Source organism: Monodelphis domestica, chromosome 2 (assembly GCF_027887165.1).
Source record: "Monodelphis domestica isolate mMonDom1 chromosome 2, mMonDom1.pri, whole genome shotgun sequence".
In the NCBI taxonomy this organism is placed as follows: domain Eukaryota; kingdom Metazoa; phylum Chordata; class Mammalia; order Didelphimorphia; family Didelphidae; genus Monodelphis; species Monodelphis domestica.
The window spans coordinates 167,988,735-168,016,620 of record NC_077228.1 but is presented as its reverse complement, the minus strand read 5'-3'; the positions used below and the strand labels follow the sequence as shown (position 1 = coordinate 168,016,620).

General features: G+C 36.5%; 1 protein-coding gene across 3 annotated transcripts in view; it reads right to left on the bottom strand.

The window, feature by feature from the left end:
• The window catches only part of LOC100030638 (Fc receptor-like protein 2), a 37,633-nt gene extending 11,423 nt beyond the window's left edge, over nt 1–26,210 (bottom strand). For 2 of the 3 annotated variants that reach the window (XM_007481680.3, XM_007481682.3), the window contains exons 1-8: nt 26,081–26,210; nt 23,130–23,150; nt 12,183–12,428; nt 11,192–11,449; nt 10,737–11,021; nt 9,472–9,756; nt 7,653–7,931; nt 7,365–7,475 (exon numbers count right to left, since the gene is read on the bottom strand). In XM_007481680.3, the coding sequence (XP_007481742.2) occupies nt 7,365–7,475; nt 7,653–7,931; nt 9,472–9,756; nt 10,737–11,021; nt 11,192–11,449; nt 12,183–12,428; nt 23,130–23,150; nt 26,081–26,111 (1,516 nt within the window). In that variant the 5' untranslated portion in view covers nt 26,112–26,210. The remainder of the gene's footprint in view (nt 1–7,364; nt 7,476–7,652; nt 7,932–9,471; nt 9,757–10,736; nt 11,022–11,191; nt 11,450–12,182; nt 12,429–23,129; nt 23,151–26,080) is intronic. The other variant, XM_007481681.3, reaches the window with a different exon arrangement.
• Between the last annotated feature and the right edge of the window lie 1,676 nt (nt 26,211–27,886).

Sequence of the window (27,886 nt, the reverse complement as noted above, 5' to 3'; positions counted from 1 at the left end):
CCCTCTGCCTTTCTAGTAACAAACTCTGATTGGGGAGGGCAGACACATGCCCACAGAGAGCCCATCTTTGGCACCTGTGCCATAGGTTTGCCATCACTGCCCTAGGTCTTCTATTACAGTCAGTCTTTCTACTGATAGTATAAGTTAAGAAATAAAATTTTCAGCCTTTATACAGTGTTTCAGACTTTTAAAATGCTTTTGTATCAATTACCTCATTTATTCTAAAAAAAATGCTCAACAATTTGTGAGGTAGGCACGATAGAATAGTTATTACATTTGTTCATTTGTTTTAACAAGAGAGGAAAGAAAATGAGACTAAAAGAGGTTAAGTAAATGATTCAACATCATACAAATTAATGACAGTCTTAGGAACATGACCCAATTCTCCTGATAATTTTAGTTCTTTACATCACCCTGTGGTTCTCAGGTATCCTATCTTTTTAAATGCTTATTACTTAACTGTGATATTTACTATCACAATTTATAATCACAAAATAACTGATATTTACAAATATAGTTAAGGTTTACAAAGTACTTTGCACATAGCTTGGTCCTTATGCAAGCCCTATGAGTTTAATACTACAGGCATTAATATGCCCATTTTGAAGGTTAGGAAACTTAGTCTGCATTGGTTTCATTTTGCCTTACTCATACAAGTAGTGTCTAAGATGGGACTGAAATGCCATGACACAGCATGGTGAAAAGGAAAGAATGATAAATTTGGAACCAGAGGAACTGAATTTGAATTCCAGCTCTGACACTTAATATCTATGGGGTCTTTTGCAAGTTACTTAACTGATCAATGCCTACTCATCCCATGCAATTTATTCATTCAGATTGAAAAGGGAGCAAAGCAGGTCTTTTATTCACCACATATTACTTTGTAATGTAGAGTCTGACCTCCATTATACAGCTATTCCACCATAAAATGATCTGGGAAGAAAGGATGGGCATGCTTGGGAAAAAAAAGTTGAATTTTACCAAGATGCCTGAAAAAAATGCTGTTTTGGGGTGCCAAGATATTGTTTGTATTACAATTACCCAATTCTACTCCTCATTTTTAAGACTTTCCACCTCCTCTGCACCAGGTTTCTAACCTGGAGCCCTGCATCCCTCTCTTCTTATTGGTGGATTCCTGGACTCAAATGAAATGATATTCCCAGGTTCCCAGGATCTTTGCTCTTCAGTGGGTATCATTTCCCCTTTTTCCAGCTCCATTTATGTGTTGACTTCCCCAATTAGAATGTTTACATATTAAAGGTAGGGACTATCTCCCCCATTTTTTGCTTGTATTTGAATCCCCAAAGTTTCATAAATGCTCTCTCTCTCTCTCTCTCTCTCTCTCTCTCTCTCTCTCTCTCTCTCTCTCTCTCTCTCTCTCTCTCTCTCTCTCTGTCTTTTTTAAATCTTTATATCTATGCAGCACACACTTGGTTCATAAGGAAAAGGCAGTTAACTTCTACAAGGGCAGGTGGAACAGAATGAAGAAATGTTGGAGAGTAAGGTAGATGTTGCAGATGAGCTCTACAATTGGCAATGACAGGGAAGGTTGGATACAACTCATCTCCACCCCCTTCCCATTAGCTGATCACATAACCCTTGAGAGCTCCTTGGGATTGCACCCATCTTCCAGTAGGTCCCAGTCCCTACTTTATTTTGATTTTTTATATACCAATATTTCAATTCAATTTCAAAAAGCACTAAAACACATTTTAGTGATTTTGTTAACTATTTTCCAATTGCATTTAAAAACAACCCTTATCTCTGTTTTGGAATAAATTTTGAAGTATTTTAGAATAAATACTGAAGAAGAGCAGAAAGGGCTAGGCAAGGGGGTTAAGTGATTTGCCCAGTATCACACAGCTAGAAAGTGTGTGAGACCAGATTTAAACCCAGGAGTTCCCTTCTCTAGGCCTGACTCTCAATCCACTGAGCCACCCAGCTGCCCCCTCAATATAATTTTTATAATTGTTTTCTCACTTTTTGTGATCCTTGCTCTCCATCTTCTTCCAAATCCTTTCCCCTCTTTGAATCAGCAGGGAGAGGACTTAGATTGCCCATATGCTATCATGCAATATATATTTCCATGTTTGTCATTTTGTGAAAGATTGCTTATTTTTTTAAATTGGTAACATATTTCCCTCCAATTACATGTAAAAACAATTTTTAACATTAAAATTTTTGAGTCTTGACTCTCTCACATCTCCACTCATTGAGCCATCAAACAATGTGATATAGATTTTATACATTCAATTATAAAAATTTTCCCCATATAAATCCTTTTGTAGAAGTAAACTTGAAAAAAAATGAAGAAAGTGAAATAGAGTATGGTTTGGTCTGGATTCAGATTCCATCAGTTCTTTCTTTGGAAGTAGATGACTTTCACATCATGAGACCTTTGGAATTGTCTTGGATTGTTGTATTGCAGAGTAAAATAGATAAGTCAATCACATTTGTTCATCATACCATATTTCTGTTATTGTATATAATGGTCTCATGGTTTTCTGCTCACTTCACTATGTATCAAAAAGTCTTTACAGATTTTACTGAAATTCTCCTGCTCATTTTTATAGCAGAATAACATTCCATTATAATACTATGCTACAATTTACTTATACATTCCCCAATTGGTGGGTATTCCCTCACTTTCGAATTCTTTGCCACCACAAAAAATGCTTTAAATATTTTTATATAAATAGATTCTTTTCTTTTTTAAAATATCCTTAAAATAAGGAACTTGTAATGGCTTTGTTGGGTCAAAGGATATACACTGTTTTATAACCAATTGGGCATAGATCCAAATTGTTCTCCAGAATGGTTAAATCAGTTCATGATTCCCCCATCAGTGCATTAGTTTCTCAACTTTCCCACATCCCCTCCAACTTCTCTCATTTTCCTTTTCTGTTTTAATAGACATTCTGATAGATATTGGATGGCACCTCAGAGTTATTTTAATGTGCATTTCTCTAATTAATAGTAACATAGCATTTTTTCACAGAATTCTAGATAGCTTTAATTACTTTGAGAACTGTCAGCTCATATCCTTTGACCATTTATCAATTGGGGAATGATTTATATTCTTATGCATTTGACTCATTTCTTTATGTTAATTTGAGGAATGAGGTCTTTATAAGAGACCTCAAGATATTGTAAAAATTTGTTTCATCATTATGATTACTATGCATTATCTTCCATGCTATTTTCCCCTTTTACCCTATTCTCTCTCCTTTTATTCTGTCCATATTCAAACATACTTTGTTTCTGACTATTGCTTATCCCAGTTTGTCAATTTACCTTTCTTCTATTAGCCCCATCCCTTCTCTTATCTCCTTCCCCTCCTATTTTCCTTTAGGATAAGATAGACTTCAATACCCAGTTGAATGTGAATGTTCTCTCTTTCAGCCAATTCCAATGAGAGTAAGGTTCAAGCATACCCTTCTTGCTTCCTCCAGCTTCTCCTCCACTCTAAAAGCTCTTTCATGCCTTTTTCATGTGAGATAATTTATCCCAGTCTATTTCTTTCTTCCCCCTCTCTTAATGTATTCCTTTTTCTTACCTCTCAATTTTATTTTTTTAGATATCAGTCCATTATATACAACTCATACCTTTGTCCTCTGTCTATGTATACTCCTAAGACTTCTAATAATGATAAAGATTTTAGGAGTTACAAGTAGTATCTTCCCATGTAGGAATATAAACAGTTTAACTGAATTGAATCTCTTTTGATTTCTTTTTCCTGTTTACTATTTATGCTTCTTTTGAGCCTTATATTTGAGAGTCAATTTTCTATTCAGCTCTTTTCTTTTCATAAGGAATGTTTATGAGTTCTCTTCTTTATTGAATATCCATTTTTCCCCCTGAAGGATTATACTCAGTTTTTCTAGGTAAGTAATTCTTTTTAAAAAAATTTTATTCAGTCAATTTAGAAAATGTTCTTGGTTATAAGAATCATATTCTTTCCCATCCCTCCTTCCCCTCCCCCACCTTTCCTGTAGCTAACATGCAATTCCACTGGGTACATGTGTATTGGGTACATTGATCAGAAACCTATTTCCATGTTGTTGGTGTTTGCATTAGGATGTTCATTTAGAGTCTACATCCCCGGCCACATCCCCTTGACCCATGTATTCAAGCAGTTTTTTTCTTCTGTGTTTCTACTCTCACATTTTTCCTCTGAACGTGGATAGTGTTCTTTCTCGTAGATCCCTCCAGGTTGTTCAGGATCACTGCATTGCCATTAATGAAGAACTCCATTACATTTGATTGTACTACAGTGTATCAGTCTCTGTGTACAATGTTCTCCTGGTTCTGCTCCTTTCACTCTGCATCAAACCCTGGAGGTCGTTCCAGTTCCCATGGAATTCCTCCACTTTATTATTCCTTTTAGCACAATAGTATTCCATCACCAACATATACCACAATTTGTTCAGCCATTCTCCAATCAAAGGGCATCCCCTCATTTTCCAATTTTTTGCCACCACAAAGAGCACAGCTATGAATATTCTTGTACAAGTCTTTTTCCTTATTATCTCTTTGGGGTACAAACCCAGCAGTGCTATGGACTGGATCAAAGGGCAGACAGTCTTTTATCGCCCTTTGGGCATAGTTCCAAATTGCCCTCCAGAATGGTTGGATCAGTTCACAACTCCATCAGCAATGCATTAATGTCCCAACTTTGCCACACCCCCTCCAACATTCATTACTTTCCATTGCTGTCATGTTAGCCAATCTGCTAGGTGTGAAGTGATACCTCAGAGTTGTTTTGATTTGCATCTCTCTGATTATAAGAGATTTAGAACACTTTTTCATGTGCATATTAATAGTTTTGATTTCTTTAAATGAAAATTGCCTATTCATGTCCCTTGCCCATTTATCAATTGGAAAATAGCTTGATTTTCTGTACAATTGATTTAACTCGTTATAAATTTGAGTAATTGACCTTTGTCAGAGGTTTTTGTTATGAAGATTGCTTCCCAATTTGTTGCTTCCCTTCTAATTTTGGTTGCATTGGTTTTGTTTGTACAAAACCTTTTTAATTTGATGTAATCAAAACTATTTATTTCACATTTTGTGATTTTTTCTAACTCTGGCTTGGTTTTAAAATCATTTCTTTCCCAAAGATCTGACATGTATACTATTCTATGTTCACCTAATTTATTTACAGTTTTTATGTAAGTAATTCTTAATTGAAGTCCTAGTTCTTTTACCTTCTGAAATGTCATATTCTAGGCTCTCCAATCCTTTAATGTAGAAACTACTAAATCCTGTATTATATCGACTGTAGCCCTATGATATATGAATTATTTACTTTTGGCTGCTTGCAGTATTTTATCCTTCACTACAGAGTTCTGGAACTGGAGTATAATATTCCTGGGGGGAGGGGAGGTTCATTTAAGACATTTCTTTCAAGAGGTGATTGGTAGATTGTTTCAGTTTCTATTTTATCTTCTGATTCTAGAATATCAGGAGAGTTTTCCTTGATAATTTCTTTTTTTTTTTAAACCCTTACCTTCTGTCTTGGAGTCAAAACTGTGTATTGGCTCCAAGGCAAAAGAGTGGTAAGGGCTAGGCAATGGGGGTCAAGTGACTTGCCCAGGATCACACAGCTGGGAAGTGTCTGAGGCCAGATTTGAACCTAAGACCTCCCATCTCTAGGCCTGGCTCTCAATCCACTGAGCTATCCAGCTGCCCCCACCTTGATAATTTCTTGAAAGATGATGAGTAAGCTCTTTTTTGATCATGAGTATAGTAGAAAAGTCTGTTACATTTGATTGTGCCACAATTTTTCGGTTTCTGTGTAGAATGTTCTCCTGGTTCTTCTTATTTTGATCTGAATCAATTCCTGGGGTTCTTTCCAGTTCACGTGGAAATCCTCCAGTTCATCATTCCTTTCAGCACAATAGTATACTATCACCATCAGATACCACAATATGTTCAGCTATTCCCCAATCAAGGGACACTCCCTCATTTTCTAATTGTTTGCTACTATAAAAGGCATGACTTGAAATATTTTTTGTACAAGTATTTTTTCCTTATTATCTCTGTAGGGTACAAACCCAGAACTTGTATGGCTGTATCAAAGGGAATGCATTCTTTTAAAGTCCTTTGGGCATAATTCCAAATTGTAAGGCATATTTTTCTTGAATGAGCTTTTATATTTCCATTTCCATTTAGCCAATTCTACTTTTTAAAGTTTTCTTTTTCTCAATTAACTTTTATATCTCTTTTTCCATTTGACCTATTCTGTTTTTTAAGGTTTATGCCTCCTTTATCAAGTTTTAGGATCTTTTTATCCCATAATTTTCCCATATCACTTTCATTTCTTTTCCTAATTTTTCTTCTTCCTTTCTTATTTAATTTTAAAAATATTTTTGAGGTCCTCTAGAAATTCTTTTTTGTGCTTGAGATCATTTCATATTTATTTTGGAGGCTTTGGATGTGGCAGTATTGACTTCCCTTCTTCTGAGGGTTTGTTTTGTTTTTTCCTGTCACCAAAATGAATTTACATGTTGAATTTCTATTTTTATTGTTGTTGTTTGCTCATTTTCCGGTATTTTTCTTGTCTTTTAACTTAAAAACTGTTATAAACAGGTTCTATTCCCGTGGTAGATAGAACACTGCTCCATGCTTTAGGTTCTTTTCACAGCTTCCTTTAAAGCCACTTTTGGGGCTATAAGTTTTCAGTTCTTCCATGGTGATATGATCTAAGGAGTGGTAGGTTTAATACTCTCTTGATCTGTATTCTGATTTGTGAGCAACCACAAATACTCTTTTCTGCCTTGTAACTATGATCAGGGTCCCCTGCTCCCCTGCTTCAGCAAGTGCTACCCTATGCTTGTGGTCCTCCTTGTCCTGCTATCCAGTGTGACCTGGATATTCCTATGCCTAATGTAACAGAGTCCTGCACCCAAAGCCAGCAAAAGGATCACTGTAATCTCTTTATGACAAGTTCTCTGACCCCCTGCCTCCCTTACCGTCTGCACCGGAGAGCTTTGGAAGCCTTTGCTGCTGCTTCAGCCACCCCCAAGGCCTTTGTTGGCTTGTTGATGTGGGCCTGACTTGGCATGCCAGTCTGGATTCTACTCCTACCTTGGTGTGATAGACACTTCCTGCTTATCTTCTAAAGTATCTTATCCTGAGAAATTGTTTCACTCTCTCCTTTGTGGATTCTGCCCCTCCAGAATTCATTTTGAGACACTATATCAATGCTATTTGGAGGGGGATTTGGTAGAGATCAGATAGGTCCATGTACCTTCTCTACCTCTTCCTAGCCCCTGCTTTAGAGACCACTGTTCTATTTCATAGGCCTTGAAGTAAAACTTTTTTCATTGTCTTAACAAAGAATAATCATAGAGACTACAAACCTGATTTCCTTTGGAACTTGAAGTAAACCAGAAGGGCAATAGCAGCAAAGACCAGAATACCAAGCAAGGACACAGTGACTCCCATGATAAGTAGTCTCCTTTTTTTAGGATCTGGGAAGGAGAGCAACATGAACATGAGTTCTAGAGTGTAAGGGCATAAACTTCTTTCTCAGGGCCATTCTCAGAAAGTACTGATTTGTGGACCAATATAGCAGGAGGTTGTTGTTTTTGTTGTTTTTAAACAATCTCTTGGTAATTCTGGAATGGATCCCAGAACTTCTAACTTACCTGAAATGGAAAGTGACAGCATCTCACTGAACTGGCCATTAAAGGTGTTGTTGGCCTTACAATAGTAATTCCCAGAATGTTCAGGTGTCACAGAGAGATTAAAGGATACTGCTCCTCCAAGTGGGGCCAAGATCTTCTTCAAGATGAAGTCCTTATGATAAAACTGATAAAAGATTGGAGCAGAACCTCGGAGAGCTTCGCATCGAAACTCCACCACATCCCCCACAATAGCCTGCATCCCAATTGCACTGAGAGTGAGAAGAGGCCGAGCCACTGGAACTGACAGAGATGACAAAACATGTCAGAGAATAGATCTAGCCTTAAAATATGCCCATGAATGCATATCTGAAAGGTGTTAATCACAAATATTTTTCTATAGAAATTCTTGGCTCCCATAGTCCCCCAATTACAGATTTTTACACTGTGACATCTTCTAGAGCTATGTTGGCAAACTTTTGGCATGCATGCTGGAGCAGGCTGCTTCCCTTCCCCTTCTCCACTGCACCTAAGGACATTTTTTCACATCTCCCACTCTCTGCCCAGCAACCCAATGGGAATGCTTCCTCCCTCCCCTGTCTGGGGTAAGGGAGTGGTTCACATGTGTCTGAGGGTTGTAGTTTTGGCATTTGGTCTCTAAAAGGTCCACTATCACTGTTCTAGAGTGTTATTTTAACATCATTATTTTGAATCAGCAATGTAAATAAAAGAATATGATGGTATGCTAGTCAAAACTGCAAGTGAATGAAAGCTAGGAGAGCTAATAATCCAAATAACATAGCCAGGGTGAAAAATATTTTAGTAACTTTGAATCTTGAGTTGAACAAGATGAAACTTAATAAAGACAAATTTAAATTTTATACTTAGGTTAAAATGTGAGCTTAAGAAATAGAAGACAGACAAAGCATGGTGAGTGAGCATTTCATCTAAGAAGAATCTGTGGATTTTAGTGGACCACAAGCTCAATATGAACCAATAGTTTGATGTAGCTTGTAAGAAAACTAATTTGATATTAGGCTGAATTAAGAAAAGTATAGTGTATAAGCCTAGGGAGAAGCTAGTAGCACTGTTCTCTGCCATGATCATTATGTTATAATATTATATGTTATATTATGTATACTATAATATATAGTATTATATTAATTTCTGGGCATGACATGTAGCATAAGATTTTGATACTCTAGAAAGAGTTTGGAGGAAGGGTAAGGAAGGACTTCAAGATGATCTGACACATGGATTAATTGAAGGAGCTAGGGATGCTTTACCTGAAGAAAGACAAAACTTAGCATGACATAATAATGGTTCAGGATTTTAAAGGGCTATCTCTGGAAGAGACATTAGTTACATTAATTTTGTTTTGCTTGCCTCCAGAAGGTAGATCTAGAAACTTTGGTGGGGGAAAGAGGAAGTTACAACATGGCAAATTTAGGCTTGATGTAAGGAAAAATATTCCAATGAAAGTCATCCAAAAGTGCAATGGGTTATCTTCAGAGGACATGGGTTGTTCTTCACTGAAGATCTCCAAGCAATGAATAGACATTTATTAAGTAATGGTACACCTGCTCTTCTAGTTCAGATATTGGTCAGGATAAATGGCATCTGAGGTCCCTTCCAACCCTGACATTTTATGATTTTGTGATTCTGCAATTTCTAGCTGATGCTTTTCTGGATGTCTATCCAGGCATTGGTTTTCAAACCTTACTCTCTTGAACTCTCCTACCCTCTGCAATTCTGTGGTTTCTGTGAGCCTTTTGGCACCTTCTTAAAACCTCAACATGGACATTGGCTGGGTGAGATATAGTATAGAGAGAGTAGAACTCACTTATCACAGTGATAGCCACTGAATTGCTGATGATGGTGCTGATGTTATTGTCAGCAACACAATGATATTTCCCTTCATCACTCTTCATCATAGACAACACTAACTCCTCCTTCAAGGAGTGCTGTGTTTTCTTTTTTAAACATTCTTTGGTGTCGTCTTTGAGCCAGCAAAATGTAATATTTCCTGTGCCCTCAGCTACTGAGCAGATGAGGATTAGCTTCTCTCCTTCAATCACCTGCGTCTCAGAGGGCTGAGTTTCCAGGAGGATGCCAGAGAGAGGGATTCCTAGGTGAACATAAGGTGACAAATGAAGATCCTGGATGTAGGGGGCTTCAGAAATAGCAGGGGAGATTGGAATTACCTTGCATATGACCAGAGGATGTGGTAGACAGAGTGAGGAGAAAGTAAATAATGATCACTTAGATTAGAACTAAGGAAGGGGAAAAATTCAAAATATATTCCTGGTAAGAGGTCAGTAGAATCCCAAATCTTTCCCTTAATTAAGCTCCAAGACCTCCATAAAGGCTTCATAGACTGATCTCTTTTGGCCTCTGTCTCTGTTTCCCTCTTCACTCCACTCCCCCAACTCCTTCTTCATCAGAGTCAGGATCATACATTTTAGGATTAAATTCTTTTGAGATCATTACCTGGGTGGAGCAGATTCTTGTAGGCACGTTATATTTCTAAATCTTTTGGGTTCCCCCCTAGAACAGAACATAGTGCTAGGCATTTAGTAAATAATAAATATTCTTTGTCCGAGCCAGCTAAGTGGTATATTAAATAGAGAGGTGGGACTGTAGTCAGGGAGACCTGAGTTCAAATGTGATCTCAGATGCTAGCTGTATCACCCAGGGTAAATGCTTAACTCTGTTTCAACTTCCTCAGTTGTAAAATGTGAATCATAATAGCACCCATCTTAGAGGATTGTTGTAAGTCTCAAATAAGATAATATTTATAAAGCACTTAGCATGTGCCTGGCACATAGTGGGTGCTTAGTGAATGTGGGTCTCCTTTCTGGTGGGTTATTGGTCTGATAGTTTTCAAGGAAAAGCAAGGTTTCAAAAAAGCTGAAATATTGTCAATCCTGAAATTCAGATTGTCTCTTGATGCTCCTGCATTGGAGAAAGGATTGGTTAGCTCTCCTTAAAAGAGTTACTATTTCCAGGGCGACAAGAAAAGGGACATTAACAGACTCCAAAGTCCCAGCTGCTAGCCCTACCCTGTCCTTCACTCACTAATCCCAGTCCTGCCTTGCTGACACTCACTCTTTACATGAATCTTCATGTGTTTGCTCTGTCTATAGACATCCTGAGTCACAGCTTTTGCCTCACACCAGTATGATCCTGAATCTTCCCACCAGATGGCTGGGATCTGGAGCTCCTGGGAATTCTTCCCGTTGGATGTGATGGTCCTGCCATCTCTGAAGAAGGAGAAGTGCAGCTCGGTGTCTGACCGCTGTGGAGGCAGTTGGGTCTCGCAGTTCAGGGTCACCGAGGTCCCCTCTATGGGCTGGGAGGTTGTGGTTTTCAGTTTAGGGGATGGAAACAGTTCTAGAGAGAGGAGGCGGACAGTTCCCAGTGAGTATCAGGGCTCTTTCTCAGTAAAGGAGAAACAACAGATAGCTGAAGGAACACACAGATGGCTTCATTTCATTTCCCTTCTATGCTCCGTCCATGAGTTCCCTACTCCCCCCTTCCACCCACCCACTCGTAGCTCTTACCTTGGACTTGGAGCTCTAACTCTTTAGATGTTCTTACAAAATTCTGCTTTTTAAACGTGGCCCTGCAATAATACCAACCGCTGTGCCGTAAACGTGCACGGGGGATTGAAAGCAGTGAATTTTCACTGGCACCAGAAATGAGACTTCTGTTTTGATAGTATGAAATCTTTTTGAGTGAGGCATCCTCCCAACCTCGGCATTTCAGGTTCAGAGTGTCTCCCTCAAACACGAAGTATGGAGTCTGCAGAATCAGCCAGTCTGAAGGAAACAACAGAAGACTCAAGTCACCTCTTACTGTCCTTACTTTCCTTCTTTGGCTTGTCTCTAAATAGAAGAGGTCTGTAGAATTCTTGCATATGTTGAGGGCTCCTGGTTTTCCCCTCCTTTGTTTCCCCATATTACTCATCTATCTAACCAGTTTCCCTCACTCCCAAACAAAGAGCTTTCTCTCAGATGATGTCTTATTTCGTAAATTCCCCTTTGTGTTTCTGTATCCGGAAGGAGAATTCCACTGATTTAAGTTCAAATCTAACCTCACACACTTACTACCTGTGTGGCTCTCAGTTTCCTCATCTACAAAATGGGGATAATAACAATAAATGCCTCTCAGGGTTGTTGTGAAGATCAAACAACTAAATATTTATAAAGTACTTTGTAACCTTAAAAACTGTATAAATGATACTTGTTATTCTGATCACTACTATTCTTCTCTCTATAGTCAAGCCTAGCCCTTATCATCAGCCTGATCATCTGAGGATACATGATCTAAATGGCCTGAGGAGAGCTGTTGGCCACTGACGCTTTTGTGGGTCATCTCTACCTCTGATGCTTCTCTGACTCTGACTCTCCCCTTAGTGTCATGGTGTGTACAGGGTTCAAATCCCCAGGCTACCCTCCATCTTTTCCATTTCTCCCTCCCTTCAAGAAGCAGCACTCCAAAACTCTTTCCCAAGGATGTGATTTCTGAGGCTGGACTCCACTCTTTACTCACCATTGGAAAATATCGGGTATACAGGATCACTAAAGTCTAGATCCTGAAAATGGCATCTGTACTCTCCATACTTTTTAACCTCAATAGGATTTGACTTTTCCTGCCATTGAGCCTCATAGAACCACCAGGATTTCTTTGGGATTAGCAAATGGAATCCTTTGCAAGTTAGAGTCACCTTCTCCCCCCTGAAGACAGGGGTCCACGGGGGACTTGGTATCACCACAGCTTTCTGTGCAACAGCTATACCTAGAAGACAAAAGAAGGTCTAAGATTTTAGCATCTAAAGCCCCATTCTAGAAATGTGTGATAGGGAAGGAGTCTTGGCCTCATTCCATTTTGAGTTAGAGCATAGTAGTTTGCAATTTAATTATGGCTATAAATGACCTCTTCTCTCTATTCTCCTTTGCACTCCTTCCCCCTTTCCCACATCCTGTGTGATTACAGAAGTCAGGGGCCATCTAATGCTAGCTCAGTCAGTCAATCAACAAACTTCCTCACAGTATTATTGTAAGGATCCAATGAGATAACAGATATGCTATATGGCACTTTTCAAACCTTGACATGTTATGTAAATATTGCTTATTGTTGATGATGATAAAAGCACCAAAATAATCAGACTGATTTTGTCTTTTTAACATTGATTTTGTCCTGCAACTGTCTTTGACTCTGGCCTAGTTCAGAAATTGTGCTGTGATGTAATAAGTTGTTTAGAAATCCAATTCTGTTAATAGCTGTTTTGTTTTTGTCTCAAGGAAATCTGTATTTTGGGGCATGCATATGGACACCATGGAATCTGCTATAGTATTATATACCATCTAGCATGATATACCATCATGCTATCCTTCAAAAATGTCTGGTTTTTTTATCCAAAGAATTCTAGTCCACTATCTCTAATCTTGGGAAAGGATTCAAATAAAAAACATTTCTTAGTCAGAGGAGGGAAGGAGGGGGTCGTTGTCGGCCCCTCATTTAATCATATTGCCCTTATGCCTCAGCTCTGTAACCAGTCATACTGATTTCACCATTCATGATGTCAAACAGGATATGGAATGTATTACAAATTGAGAATTGGGAAAGGAAAATGAAGTGGACTGACAGAGGCTATTGCCCTCAGCTGGCCATGAAGGAATTGAGATAAAAACCAGGGACTCATCCAGAGGGTAGAACTGACCTCATGATGAAGAATAGTAATGACAGTGGCATCCACACACACACATGCACACACACATAATTTTAATTCAAAGGTAATTTCATAAATGCAGGCATCAAATCATGTTCTTACACAATGCAACAAAATAAAAAGAGAAATAGTTAAAAGAGATAAGCAGAGAAATTACATTATATTTAAAGGCATTATAGATAACAAAAAAATATCTAACTCAATTGTTAAATGGATCTTAGTCTCAGGAGTTTCTTCCAACAATGCAGATCCTAATTTATCCATGACTTCCTATTTTCTGTGACTTATTTGTGTCTTTACAAATATAGTGGAGCTCTTTCCTTCTTCCTTCTAGAACTGTGAAGTACTATTGCAGTACTCTAGCTATTCATCTATCATTTCTTATTTTTACCATATGACCAGATCATTTTTGTTTTTGTACTACAATTCTTTGATGAAATCTTTTATTTCTGATCTTCATAGTTTCCCACTGGGAACGCTGATAAAATGTTTTTATTGAAAAGATGGAATTTCATTGTCGTGGAAATGAAGACTTTTTTTTTGTAATTTTCTGGAATCAATCTAACCCAATTTTCTCCTTCCCTTTGCAACTTGACACAGTTCATTGTTTGTCAATGTTTTCTATCCTGGCTATATATATTGCTTGACAAGCTCTAGGGAGCATCAAGTCAGATGCATGTTGAAATCATCATTCATTTAATCTTTTCTGCAAGGAAAGATAGACCAAATTCCTTCAAGTGATTGCAGACCCCTTTCAAGAGAATTTATAATATCTTGAGGCTTGATGTAACCAATACTCTGTAATACACAAGCAGGAATGACTGAAGGAACCTGTGGTCCAGGAGACTTAACCAACCAATGGGAATCTCTCCTCAATTCATACTCTGGTCTGGATCTCTTCCAACACAGTGTCAAATATTTTTAGGGAGAATATAATCCCTATTTTATGCTTCACCTGATGTTTATTATCAGAATGCCATTAAGTAGGTTCATATATGCTATATCTTCCAAATTTCAAATGATCTTGATATATTGATGGGAACCATCTTATTGTAAAAGAATATATAAGATGATGTTTTACTTTATCAAGTAGAATGCATTTTCATAATAAATTAAAAATAAGCATAATGAGGTCTTGTATTCTCTCTATTTTAATTTGTGTATGACATGAGAAAGATGTGGTCAGTTGTTGAATATTTGTTGTGTAAGAAACTTATGTGGAGTCTGCTTGTTCAGAAATTGTTGGGAGATGTTGACATAACAGAATGCAGAAGATGCCCAATCCCATGCAAACATACCATCAAGGATTAGAGATAACAACCCTACTAAGTAACAGAATGAATCAACACTAAACTCCCTGACTCAACTCAGATATCCATAGAGGAAGCCCTATAGTCATGTAGACTATACATCTGAATGCATCCTATAAAGGACCAATGGGAATAGGTTCAGAAATAGTAATGCAATGACCTGACAGGTCCTATTATGTTAGCAGCATGAGTTCTTCCACTCATATACCCTTGTGTAGATGACTCCCTCTGTGTGTGCCTCAGCAAAATATCAAAACTTTTGTCATGTGATCAATAAGATGTTGGGCTAGACATTTTTTTCTGATTCCTATGACTTCACAAACTTCTCAAATACAGAAACTATGAGCCAAATATAAAGATATTCCAGCATTCGTGGTCCAGGACATCTCAGAATCTAAGAGAAGGTTAAAAAACCACTGCAAACTGATGCCAACCCTGAACTCACTCAGTACTCACCTTCCATGCTACTAGAAGTGAGGCTACACTAGCTAACTCAAGGACCCAGCTCATGAGAAACTGAACCTTACATTTCAAGCACCCCTTCCTCTTTCCAGTGCTGTGGAGATCCTAGCTTCTGGATGTAGAAATTTGCTTAGACTGGTACAAAGTCAGCTTGGAAGTAGGCTTTAAGGAGCAGAAACCTGCTGGAGGATATGAAAGTCAACCAGTGCTGTGGTTGGCAGCCCTGAGGCACCTGTAATAAAAAGCTTTGATTTGATGGTGCTGGGCCAGAGAGCAGAGAAATGGAGGGAAGAGTATTGGACACTGAACACTGGAACTGAACACTGGGTGTGGCAGAGGAGAAGGGTTGTGTAGCACTTCATTGAGCCTGAGGAAAAGAGCTCAGCATCTAGCTGGGTCCAGTTCTGCTGACTCAAAGTCATTTGGGTTAGAAACCTAGACTGGTGTACTCAACTCAGGGTTTAGAGTTTGAGAAGGTTGGGAAATTTTTAAATTTATCCCTCAAGGAAGCTATCACTAAATGGAAGAGATTCAGAAAATGAGATACAGAGCAAAATAAGTGGGGAAAAGACTGACATTACCAAAGATTTTAGGAAGAAGAAAACTCAAAGATCTAGAACAAAAGTAGATTAAATTAACAGGAAAAAACATTAACAATAGAAGGAAATATAGCCTCCAGGTCTACTAAATTAGTTCAAGAATCTATAAATAAATATTGAAAAAAAGAAAAGAAAATGATCCAACATTTAAAGAAACAGAGGACCCTGTGAGATATAAGAATAAAGAACCAGAATGCCATATTCTTGAGTAAAGAGAAATGAGAAATATAAGAGCAGAATTTATGGTCTGAATAGCAAAAATAATGAGCAGAACAGAAAAAATCTGGAATCTGTGGTGAAAAGTTTCATCAAAGAAACATAAAAACAATAGTTTGGAAATGCAAAAAAATACAAAAATATGAAAACAAAATATACTCAGTATATAAATAAAATATATTGACTTTGAAGATAGGATGGGTAGATAACCTAAGGATCCTATGTCTCCTTAGACAACATAACGAGTCAAAAAACCTGAACGCCATAAGATATAAAATTAAAATGGAGTAGACAGAATCTGGTAACAAACCCCCTACAATCTGTTGTAGAAACATGTTAAAAAAAAAAAACCTCTTAGCTAATCTGATGCAAAAGAAGAGAGCAGAAAATCAAATCAATAAAAGGAAATAAACTACATGAAATCAGAGCAAAACTAGAAGAAATAAGAGTAATAATTAGAATTTATTATGCAGCTATATACTAACAAAACTTAAAACCCAAAAGAAAGAATACCTTCAAAAATATAAAATACCAAAATTATTAGAAGGCCAGGTAAAGATCTTAAGCAATTTGACCCCAGAAAAAGAAATATATCAATTTGTTTTAAAATTTTATTTCCCCCAATTATATTTTTAAATTTTCCAATATTTTAAAAAAAAGAATTTTGAGTCTTGAATTCCCTCCCTTTCCTCCCCCTCCACCCCACCCTATAATGGTAAACAACCTGATATACACGTTATGCATGTGCAATCATGTAAAACATTTTTTGTTAATCTTTTTGTGGAAAGGAACCCAAAAAAATTAAGAAAGTGAAAAAATTTTGCTTTTGTCTAGATTCAGATTATATCAGTTTTTCCCCTGGAAGCAGATGACATTTTTTTTAATCTTGAGTTCTTTGGAATTGTTTTCTGTCACTGTATTGCTGAGAATAGCTGTTACTAAAAATTGTTCATCATATAGTATTCCTGTCACTATATACAATGTTTTTCTGGCTCTGCTTTCTTCACTCTGCTTCAGTTTGTCTAAATCTTTCCAGTTTTTTTTTGAGCTCCTCCTCCTCATAATTTCTTATAGCACAATAGTATTCCATTAAAATCATATACTATAGCTTACTCAGTTATTCCCCAATTGATGTGTAACCCCTCACTTTCCAATTCTTTGCCGCAGCAAAAAGAGTTGCTTTAAAATATTTCTTTACATATATTTTGTGCATATTTTTCCTTTTTTTTATGTGTTCAGGACACAAACCTAGTAATGATGTGTACTGTTTTATAGCCCCCTGGGCATAGGGCATAATTTTTTCTCCAGAATGCTTGAATCAGTTCATAACATCCCCAACAGTGAATTAGTGTCTCAATTTTCCCCTCCAACTTCTGTCATTTTCCTTTTCTGTCATAATATACAATATAATAGGTGTGAATTGGTACTTCAGAGTTGTTTTAGTTTGCCTTTCTCTAATAATGATTTAGAACATTTTCATATCTCCATAGAGAGCTTTAACTACTCTGTTTGGGAACTGCTTATTCATATCTTTTGGCCAATTTTCAAACGAGGAATGACATAGTCCTATATATTCTATTCATTTTTCTATGTATTTGAGAAATATGATCTTTGTTAGAAAGACCTGTGAAAATTTGTTTACCATTATGATTATTGTATATTACTCTCTATCCTATTCTCCCCGTTTATCTCTCTCTCATTTCATGCTGTCTATCCTCAAAAGTGTTTAGCTTCTGATCATCACATTCCCCAATTTTCCTTCTTTTCTATCAGTTCCACCCCCCATCTCTTATCCTCTTCCCTGTTATTTTCTTGTAGGATAAGATAGATTTATATGCATGCCCAATTGATTCTGTATGGTCTTCCTTTTTAGAGCCAATTCTGATGAGAGTAAGATTTGAGTGCTTTCTTCTCTACTTCTCCCATCTTCCCATCCACCATAAAAGCTCTTCTATTCAAGATAATTTATCCCATTCTATTTTCCCTTCCCCCTTCTGTAAATTCATTCCTCTTTCTCGCTACTTGATTTTATTTTTTCATATAATCCCATCATATTCAACTCATGACCTTGCTCTCTATCTAAGTATACTCCTTCTAACTGGCCTAATAATAATAAATTTCTAAGGAGTTATTAGAATCATCTTCCCATGTAGGTATGTACCCATATGGTTTAACCTTATTGAATCTCATTTGATTTCTTTTTCTTGTTTACTTTTTATGCTTCTTTTGATTCTTATATTTGAGAGTCACAAATTTCCCATTTGATTCTGGTCTCTTCATCAAGAATGCTTAAAAGTCCTCTGTTTCATTGAATACCCATTCCCCCTTGGAAAATTAATTATGTTCAGTTTTTCTGGGTAAATGGTTCTTAGTTGAAGCCCTAGCTTCTTTGGCCTCTGGAATGTCATGTGCCAGCCCTCTGATCTTTAATTGTAGAAGCTGCTAAATCTTGTGTTAATCTGACTGTGGCTCTATGATATTTGAATTGTTTCTGTTTGACTGCTTGTCATACTTTTCTCCTTGACCTGGGATATATGGAATTTGGCTGTAATATTTCTGGCAATTATCCTTTAGGTATTTATTTCAGGAGGGGAATTGGTGAATTTTTTCATTTTCTATTTTACCCTCTGGTTCTAGAACATCAGGGCAGTTTTCCTTGACAATTTCTTGAAAGATGATGTCTAAACCTTTTTTTTAGCATGAATTTAAGGTAGCCCAATAATTCTTAGATTATCTCTCTGGATTTTCCAAAGAGATACATCACATTTCCTTTTATTTTTCAAATTTTTGAAACGTTGTTTGATTGTTTCTAGAGTCTTTAACTTTCACTTGTCCAATTTTAATTTTTAAGGCATTAGTTTCTTAAGCTTGCTTTTCTAATTCGTTTTCTATTTAACCAATCCTACTTTTAAAAAGTTCTTTTTTTCAGTGGATTTTTGTACCTCTTTTACTAGTTGGCCTATTCTGTTTTTTAAGATATTATTTTCTTCAGTATTTTTTGTGCCTCTTTTACCAATCTTTGGGCTCTTTTTTCTATGAATTTCCTATAGCACTCTCCTTTCTTTTGCCAATTTTTCTTTTATCTCTTATTTGATTTTTTTAAAATCCTTTTTGAGGTCCTCTAGTAATTTGGGGGGGGTGGGACTTGAGGCCAATTCATATTTTTCTTAGAAACTTTGGATGCAGTAGTATTGACTTTGTTTTCTTCTGCGTTTGTGTTTTGGTCTTCCCTGTGACCAAAATAACTTTCTATATTGATGGTTTTTTTAAATTTTTGTTCATTTTAAAATCTTTTCCTTATCTTTTAACTTAAAAAAACTGTTAAAGTTCAGCTCTGTAACAGTGACAAAGGGAGCACTATTCTAAGCTTTAGGTGCTTTGCGTAGCTGTCTTCAGAGTTAACTCTGGGGATCTATAAGTTTTATTTTTTCCAAAGTGGTATGAGCTAAGGAGAGGGTGTTTTTAATACTCTTCTGGCCTGTGCTCTCATCTATAAGCAACTACAAGAGCTCTTTTCCAACTTGGATTTATGACCAGGGTTCACTCTTCCTTTGCAGCCATAAGCACTAATATGTGCTAGTGCTTTCCCAAACCCTGAGACTGTAAGACAAAACTCTGAGCTAGGTCTGAGTATGGGAAACACAACAATAGTCTTGAACCTGGACCCAGCAAAGGGACCTTGTAGTCTTCTTCTAAGCAGCTGTCCAACCCCACCTTACTCTCTGTGGCTGAGCTCTGAAAACCTTTGTTGCTGATTTAGCCACCCCCTAGACCTGGTGCTGAGATAGGACTTGCCTTGGTGTGCTACTTTGCACTCTACTTCCACTCTTGTACAGTCGATCATGCTAGCCTGGTAATTTGTCCTGGGCTGAGAAACTATTTTGCTGCACCTTTTTGTGGATTGTGTTGCTCCAGAATACCTTTTGAAGTGTTTTATCATAGTTGTTTCGAGGATGATTTGATAGAGTTAAAGTGAGTGTGTGTACCTTCTCCACCACTCTCACTCCCCTTGTAATACATTTATTTTAAAGGAATTACCAAAAGGAAAAAAAAACAACTATAGACCTGATGGATTCACTGAAAAATTCCATCAAACTTTAATAGAACAGTTATTACCCATATTTCATAAATTAGTATAACAATTTAAGGAAGAAACCATACCAAAAGCCTTTTATGAGACAAATATAACCCTAATCCCTAAGCCAGGGAAAGATAAAACTTGGAATGAAAACTATAATTCAGTATCATTAATGAATAAGGACTTAAACGTTTGTAGGTAAAATCTTCTCAAACTGATTATAGCAATTTGTCCAAGAAGTGATTCATTATGATCAACTGAGATTTATGCCAGCAATGCAACAATGATTCAACATTATCAGATATATTAAAAACCTGAACATCCAAAACTATATGGTCTCTCCATGGATGCAGAAGAAGTCTTTGACAAAGTAAAATATGCTTTTTTTTCTTAAAATCCTACCAAGTACAGGTATAGAGACTCCTAAAAATCACAAAAAGCATCTAAAACCAAAAACAAGCTTCATACGCAATGGGAAGACACTAGAAACTCTTATGACAAAGATGGGAAAAAACAAAGATGTCCACTCTCCCTACTATTATTTGATATGTTTCTAGAAATGTTAGCTATAAGAAAAAGAAGAGAAATGGGGATCTATGGAATAAAGCCAGGCAAAGAGGAGATAAAATGATCTCTACTAGCTAACAATATGATGGTTTACTTTGAAAGCCCACAAATACCACAAAGATACTAATCAAGACAATAGCTTTAGCGGGCAGCTCAGTGGTTCAGTGGATGGAGAGTCAGGCCTAGAGATGGGAGGTCCTGGGTTCAAAAAAGACCTCAGACACTTCCCAGCTGTGTGACCCTGGGCAAGTCACTTGACCCTCATTGCCTAGTCCTTACCAGTCTTCTGACTTAGAGCCAATATACAGTATTGATTCTAAGACGAAAGGTCAGGGTTTTTTAAAAAAGACAATAGCTTTAGCAAAGTTGCCAGTTATACAATATATACTCAAAGTTCAACAGAATTTCTTTATAATTATAACAAAATACAAGAAATAATAATAGGAAGAAAAGTCCATTCCAAACTAACTAGCTGGAAGAATATTCAACACTCATGGCTAGGTCATGTCAGCAAAAGAAAAAGACAATATAACCAAAATTAGTTTACTCTTAATGCTCTACCATTCAAATTGCCAAGAAAATATATAGATTGATAAAATAATAATGAAATTTAATCGGAAAAACTAAAAATGTACAATATTTAGGAAAATGATGAATAGAAGTAAGAATGAAGAGAGAACAGAACTTCCAGACCTAAAACTATAATATAAAGCAGTGGTCATCAGAACTATTTGGTATTGGTTAAAGAACAGAGTTCAATGGAACAGACTAGACAAGGTAAATCCAGAGACGACAGAACTCAATAGTTTAGTGTGATAATGTGATAAACATGAATTACCTAGGGGAAAACTCCTTAAATGCTATAAACTGCTGAGGAAAGTGAAAATCAGCCTCGCAGAAATCAGTTTATAAACAAACCTTATACCACCATATCCCCTAATGCATTCTAAATGGACACATGATATTTATATTAAAGATAATACTATAACAAAAATTAGAAAAGAAACAGATCACGTGCCATTCACAGCTCTGAGTAAGAGATATATTCTTAAGACATTAAGGTAGAAGACAAACTAAATAAACTTGATTCCTTGAAACTGAAAAGCTTTTGCACAGACAGTCTAAATGCATCTAGGATAAAAAAAAAAGGAAGTGGTTGAATGGGAAAACATATTGGCAACAGATTTCTCTGATAAGATTTGGCATCCAAGATATAGGAAAAATTATATTTATATTTATGACTAATAGCCATTCATCAATAGATTAATGGTCAAAGACTATGAACAAACATTTCTCAAAAGAAGGAACACAAAGCATTCACAATCACATGAAAAGTATTCCAAATAACTAATAATAAGATGAATGCAAATCAAAACTACTCTGAGATTTCACCTAACATCCTTTAAAACTGCTAATAATGACTTCTCAAAATGGCAACTGTCAGGGTTGAAGAAGTTGTATGAAGATAATATATTATTGGTAGAGCGGGAAAATGGTATGCTTTTTAAGCAATTGGAATTATGCAAAGTAACTAAAATCTCCATACCCTTTGAATCTGATACTTTATTTTGGAGCTTTTGCCAAGGGAGCCATCATTAAGAAAACAAATCGCCATATACTTCAAAAATATTTGTAGTAACATTTAAGAATTGGAAACAAAGTAGGTACCCATCAATTGGAAAATGACTAAACAAATTGTGGCACATGAATATAATGGAATATTACTGTGCTATAAGAAATATGTGTAATGAATACAAAGAAGCATGGAAAGAACTATTTGTATTGATGCACAGTGAAGTAAGCAGTCATGAAAACTATATACACAGTGAATATAACAATGTAAGTAAAAAGGGCGACAGTATACCAAAAAATCAAAAGTAAATGTAACAAAATTCTAAAAGTCTAATGGGACACAAATGAAGAGATATGAGAAAACACCCCTAACCCACCCCTTGTGGAGGTGGGAGGACCACAGGTATTACATGTTGCACATTTTTAGACTTTCTAAATAAATTGATCAATTATGGTGACATTTCATTTCCCCTTAAGAATGTTAATTGTCATAAGAGGAGGGAGAGGGATACATGGGATACTATAGAATTATAGCAAACAGAAAACATTAATACTTATTTTTAAAAAATATCAGCAACAACAATAACAAAGAACAATTAGCATTTATATAGCACTTTAAGCTATATGAAACATTTATTTATATTACTTACATAATATAAATATCTCCATATTTCTTACTATCAGACTACCCTTTAAAGGGACCAATATATGAAGATTTTTAAAAACTCAGGATGGGTCTGTTCAAATTAGCATAACACAAGCAGAAAATAGATACTTGTGAGTTCTGAGTAGCCTAGAGTATCAATAAGAAAATTGGTGACATTTTCACATCTCTGTAATTCTCAGCCAGTAAAGACTAAGAAACACAAGAACTCCCTTAGATAAACCTTCATGAGGATCATTGAGGGTCAGAATACCCATGTTACCCAGAGACCCAAAAGAACCAAGAAAAGGGGAACTCACATAATTGTCCATTGATGGAAACTGAAAGAACAAGAAAAACAAGAGGTTATAGAGAGCAAAGACTCTCAAAAAGTTTCCACCCTTCTAAGAATATCCCCAACTTCTCACTTTACCATGCTATTTTTCATCCCATCCATTTGACTCAGGTAAAATAAAAGCTGATGATGATGTCTGGTGAAGACCCAGCCAATGTTTAGAACTTACCAACTTAGTCGAACATGATCCCCTTAAAAGTTCTTGTCCTCAAGTTTGAGATACCCTGGCACTATTTAGTACAAATTTAGCAAAGTACAACAAAGGAGATATTTCAAGTTCTCTTTATCCACATTCTTTTTTCCCCAGCCTCAACTCTGAGAAGGGAATCTCTTCACTTAGTAAATACTCTGATTTAAGGGCAGTGGACTGTAGTCAAGGAAAATCTGCACTGATTGGTTCCTGCACCTGCCACCACCTAGCTAAAAGTCATTGAGAACTCAATTCTTTTCTTAAGGCCTCAGTTCCCTCCAGTAAAAAATGAACGCATCAGACTAGAAAAGATCTAAGGTTATCTCTGGAGCTAGTATCTATGAACTATTTCCTAGCTGATACCTAGGGCATAGTCCTTTTATAACGAATTCAACTCATTGTATCATCAAGATCTGTATCTAGATCAAGATCTATATCTAGAGATATCACTTTATCTGAATAATGTCATCTTTTCCACATTAATTGTCATGCCCTCTCACTTTCACTCTGACTACCTTTCTACAGTAAGAGTGAAACAATTGTGACTGGGCTGAGGGTGGTGATAAGAAATGAGGAGGGGAAGTGTAAGGTCAGTTGAACTCATTCTCTTTTCTTTAGGCCAGCTATCAACTTTAATAGTCGGGTAAACTGTGACTGAACAAGGTCAAGGATTCTTTCCAATAATCAAAAAACCAGACTTTGTGAATTTTAGTTCATATCAAGTCCCCGATCAGATCCTCGTGTTTTACATGAACAGAGACTCCAACTCACTTAAAAATGGTCCTACTTGACATATTTTTTGCTAATCAAGTTTTGAAGATTATTTTCACCTACATATTTGACAAAAAAAAAGAAAAACAAGATTGAGACTTTTAGATTGTCTCAGCTTTTTTATTTTTTTAAAAAGTGACGCCTTTACAACAATCAATATAGTGTTTTTTTTAAAACGTATTATCTACTAAGCTGAATGGCTGGCAAATATTTGAGTGGTTATGATGTCCAATGATTCAAAATATGTCACAGTTCTTTAAATATACCATCAATAAACTAAATCACTGACAGATATTTGAGTAGTCATGATGTTCAAAGCATCCATGTACAAAGGAGTTAATAATAACATGAGGGCTTCTAGCTTAAGGGAGATTATTTAATTAGATGTAAGTAATATCTGTTATAGATTACACATTTTTAAATGTGAGTTATAAATGAGATTTCACAGCTATTGAAAAAGTGCCATCAGAGATTAGCAGGGATGGAGCTACTTTAGTTCACTGGAAATTATTTTAGGTCAGCTACAAATGTAATGACTTTTCATATCTTATTTCTCAAGAAAGGATGGCCACAAGTTCTAAATATCATGAATTTGATTAAAAATTCAAAAGTAAAATTAGAAGATCAATAAATTACAGAAAGAATTGAGCATATGACTACTATGTTAGTCAATGATTTCTGAAAGATAGTGAATTTCCATGACTGGAATGGAATAAGGCAGATATTCTGATTTTTGTAGAAGGGAAGAAAATAATTTCCAAAGAATGTCAGTGAGCTAGATTTTTTTAATTCCTGGCAAAAAAACCCCAACAGACCAGAGTATATTATTAAAGATATTAATGAGTATCTAGGAAATGAAACAAGTTATCTCCAAGGGCCAATATATGTATTATGTTATGCATTGTGTTCCCTGTTTTTTTAATATTCTTTATTTTTTTAAATTGATCCTAGGCTAAGAAAATATGCTGCAGGCTGTATCTCCATATGTGTATTTTCTTCCTAGAGAAACATCTTGATTATGTTAAGGTCATAAGTATACTGCTAACTGACATAGAGACTAGTCAAAGAAAGGTTAGTAGTAAGTCAGTGAGTGGGAGCTCTCAGATAATTTTGACTGCATAAACCCCTTTGATTGTAGCATATCCCAAGCTCATGGCAGTTGGTCATAATAGAGCTTGGGGTCTGAAGTCAGGAAGATCTGAGTTCAAATTTGGATTCAGACTTGCTAATTTTGTGACCCTTAGAAAGATGCCTAACCTTCTTGCCTCAGTTTCCTCAATTGTAAAATGGAAATAATAATAGTGCCCACTTCTCAAGGTTGTAAAAATCAAATGGGATAATATTTGTAAAAAAAAGTTGTCTTAGCACACTACCTGGCACATAATAGATGATATATAAATACTTGTTTTACTTCCTTTAGTGACACCATCTTTTTTGGAAAAGTAGAGTTTAAGATTGAAATGTCAATGGCTTCCAGAGGGTAACAATAACTAGCATAACACTGATTCATCACTTTTGCCTAAACAGACTATTCCAGATCACCTGGGCAAAAAATTAAGAAGGGAATGGGATTCCCCAAAAAGTAGGCAGCTGTCTGTGCTACTTGGGCATTAAATAGGAAAAGCCTACTTTATTGGGCTTATAAAGTTTGCTATTAAATTCAAAAGGAAACATGAATATCAAACAAAAGGTACGGACTCCAGTTTCTTCAATTTCTTTGAAGTCACTCATTTTCTTCTTATTTTCCTTGTACCCTAAATCTGCCTAGTTTTCCCTACTTTGCTTCCTGTATGCTTTCTACCTTGCCCTGTCCCTAACCCTGACTCATCTAGAAAAGTGGAACATCCACTCTGCCTCAAAGGAATCTCTGTTTGATCCGGGCTGCCTAGGTCTGTCAGAAAGATAGGCTATCAGAGAATATTTGGGCTGTCCCACCCAGGATGCATTGTACTCACCAAGGATCAGTAGTGATGTCCAAAGAAGCATGAGGATAAGATTCAGGGTAAATGAGACGGGATTGTCTCAGCAATAAAATAGCTCAAAGCTCAGAAACATTCATAGTGGTACTAAGATACTTTGAAAAATAAAGCTGGTAAAGCAAATGAGTAAAAGGGAAGTGGGGAATAGCACTTTTTTTTTTTAACAATAAGCCAGTGCTTCCTCTTCCATATACATTGAGAAACCAAAAAGAATTTCTTGTAGAATTGCTCAAGCATATCCCCTCATGTTGGCCCGAGCTATTACTGAACTCTCAGCACCCACACTCCAACAGAACAATTCTCTCTAGTACCTGTCTCTCAGGAGAAACTATCTCTGACTTCAGAGAATGCTCAGCTTCCAATCATCTGTTTTGCATTTCTTTAAGGGGCATTCCTTTTACTACTTCTAGGCTTACTTTGGACTATGCAATCTCATGTATATAGATAATCCATGCAAATGAATGGACTCTCCATCTGTGCCACAGTCTAATGAGGGCCCAGATCTAAATGCAGTTCAAAGTTTGATCTATCTTCATCATCACCAGCACCATCATCATCATCACCATCACAGTCATTATCATCCAAAAACTTACTTCAACACTAGTAGTTTGTGCTGGACATCTATTGTGCTGGAAAATTCAGATGGTTCCTTTTCCCTTCCCACTGAATACATTGTTGGCAATGACAATAAAATATACGGAAAGAAGATTTTTGTGGGGATTTAGAAACATTTACTAATATACAAATTGATAACGAACAGACTAATATCACATGCATGTTAGATTTGAGGGTATATTTAGGCTGAGGAAGCAGAAGAGATTCATACAGGGAATTCTATGGCCAGACAAATCAGAGTAATGTTGGAGTTTTTCTCTGATCTATCCAAGAGGACTTTTTAAATGTGAATTTTGGATTTTCTACGCCTTGATTAGTTTTTAAATCCTAACAAACAGGAATGTATACACCCCTACTTAAGGATTAAGTGTTGAGGAGGATGGCCTATGACTGACATGTGCTAGCAAGTGACAAATAAGAAACAACTGACAGATTCCTGGGCTGTCCTAAGTCAAGTTTAAGCTACCATTGGTAAATGTGAGATGCAGGAAGTGATGTAAAAAAGAGTATATATTTCGCATCTCTTCCTCTCTCTGGCCTCTTTTCACGGAGACGTGGCTCTGGCTCTGGCTCTCGCTTATGGAGACGTTGGTCTCTGTTGGCATCGTGGGGAGTGCTGGGCGTCATTTGGTGTCTTATGTCTTGACATCTTGGTTGCTTGGTGTGAGTGTGCTAGATGAGTGAGTTTAGGCTGATTCCTTTTTCCTTTACCTTCCAATACACTATCCTATTAGGAAGCCCCCAATCTTCTGAGGAGGCCTTGTGGCTGAGTTCTCTGAACTTCCCTTGGCTTAGGCTAGGCTGGAGAGATCTTATACCTCTTTCTCTCTCTCTTCTTCTTAATTCCTTCCCTCTATATTAATTAAACCACCATAAAATTCCCAAACTGACTTGAGTATTTTTATTGGGATTGAATTAAATCCCTGGCAACCATTAGTATAATATATTAGTCAAAACCCCAAAATTTACCCCTTACATAAATGAGATGGGATTTCAGGTGCTGTTCTAAATGAACAGAGGGAAATGGCATAACTGGCTAGAGAAAGTTTTATTCATGGATTCTTAGAATAAGAAGGAGAAAAAACTTTGAAAAAGAGAACCCATAATATATATATATATATATATATTTTTTTTTTTGCATTCCCTCTTACTGCCTACTTATTAATT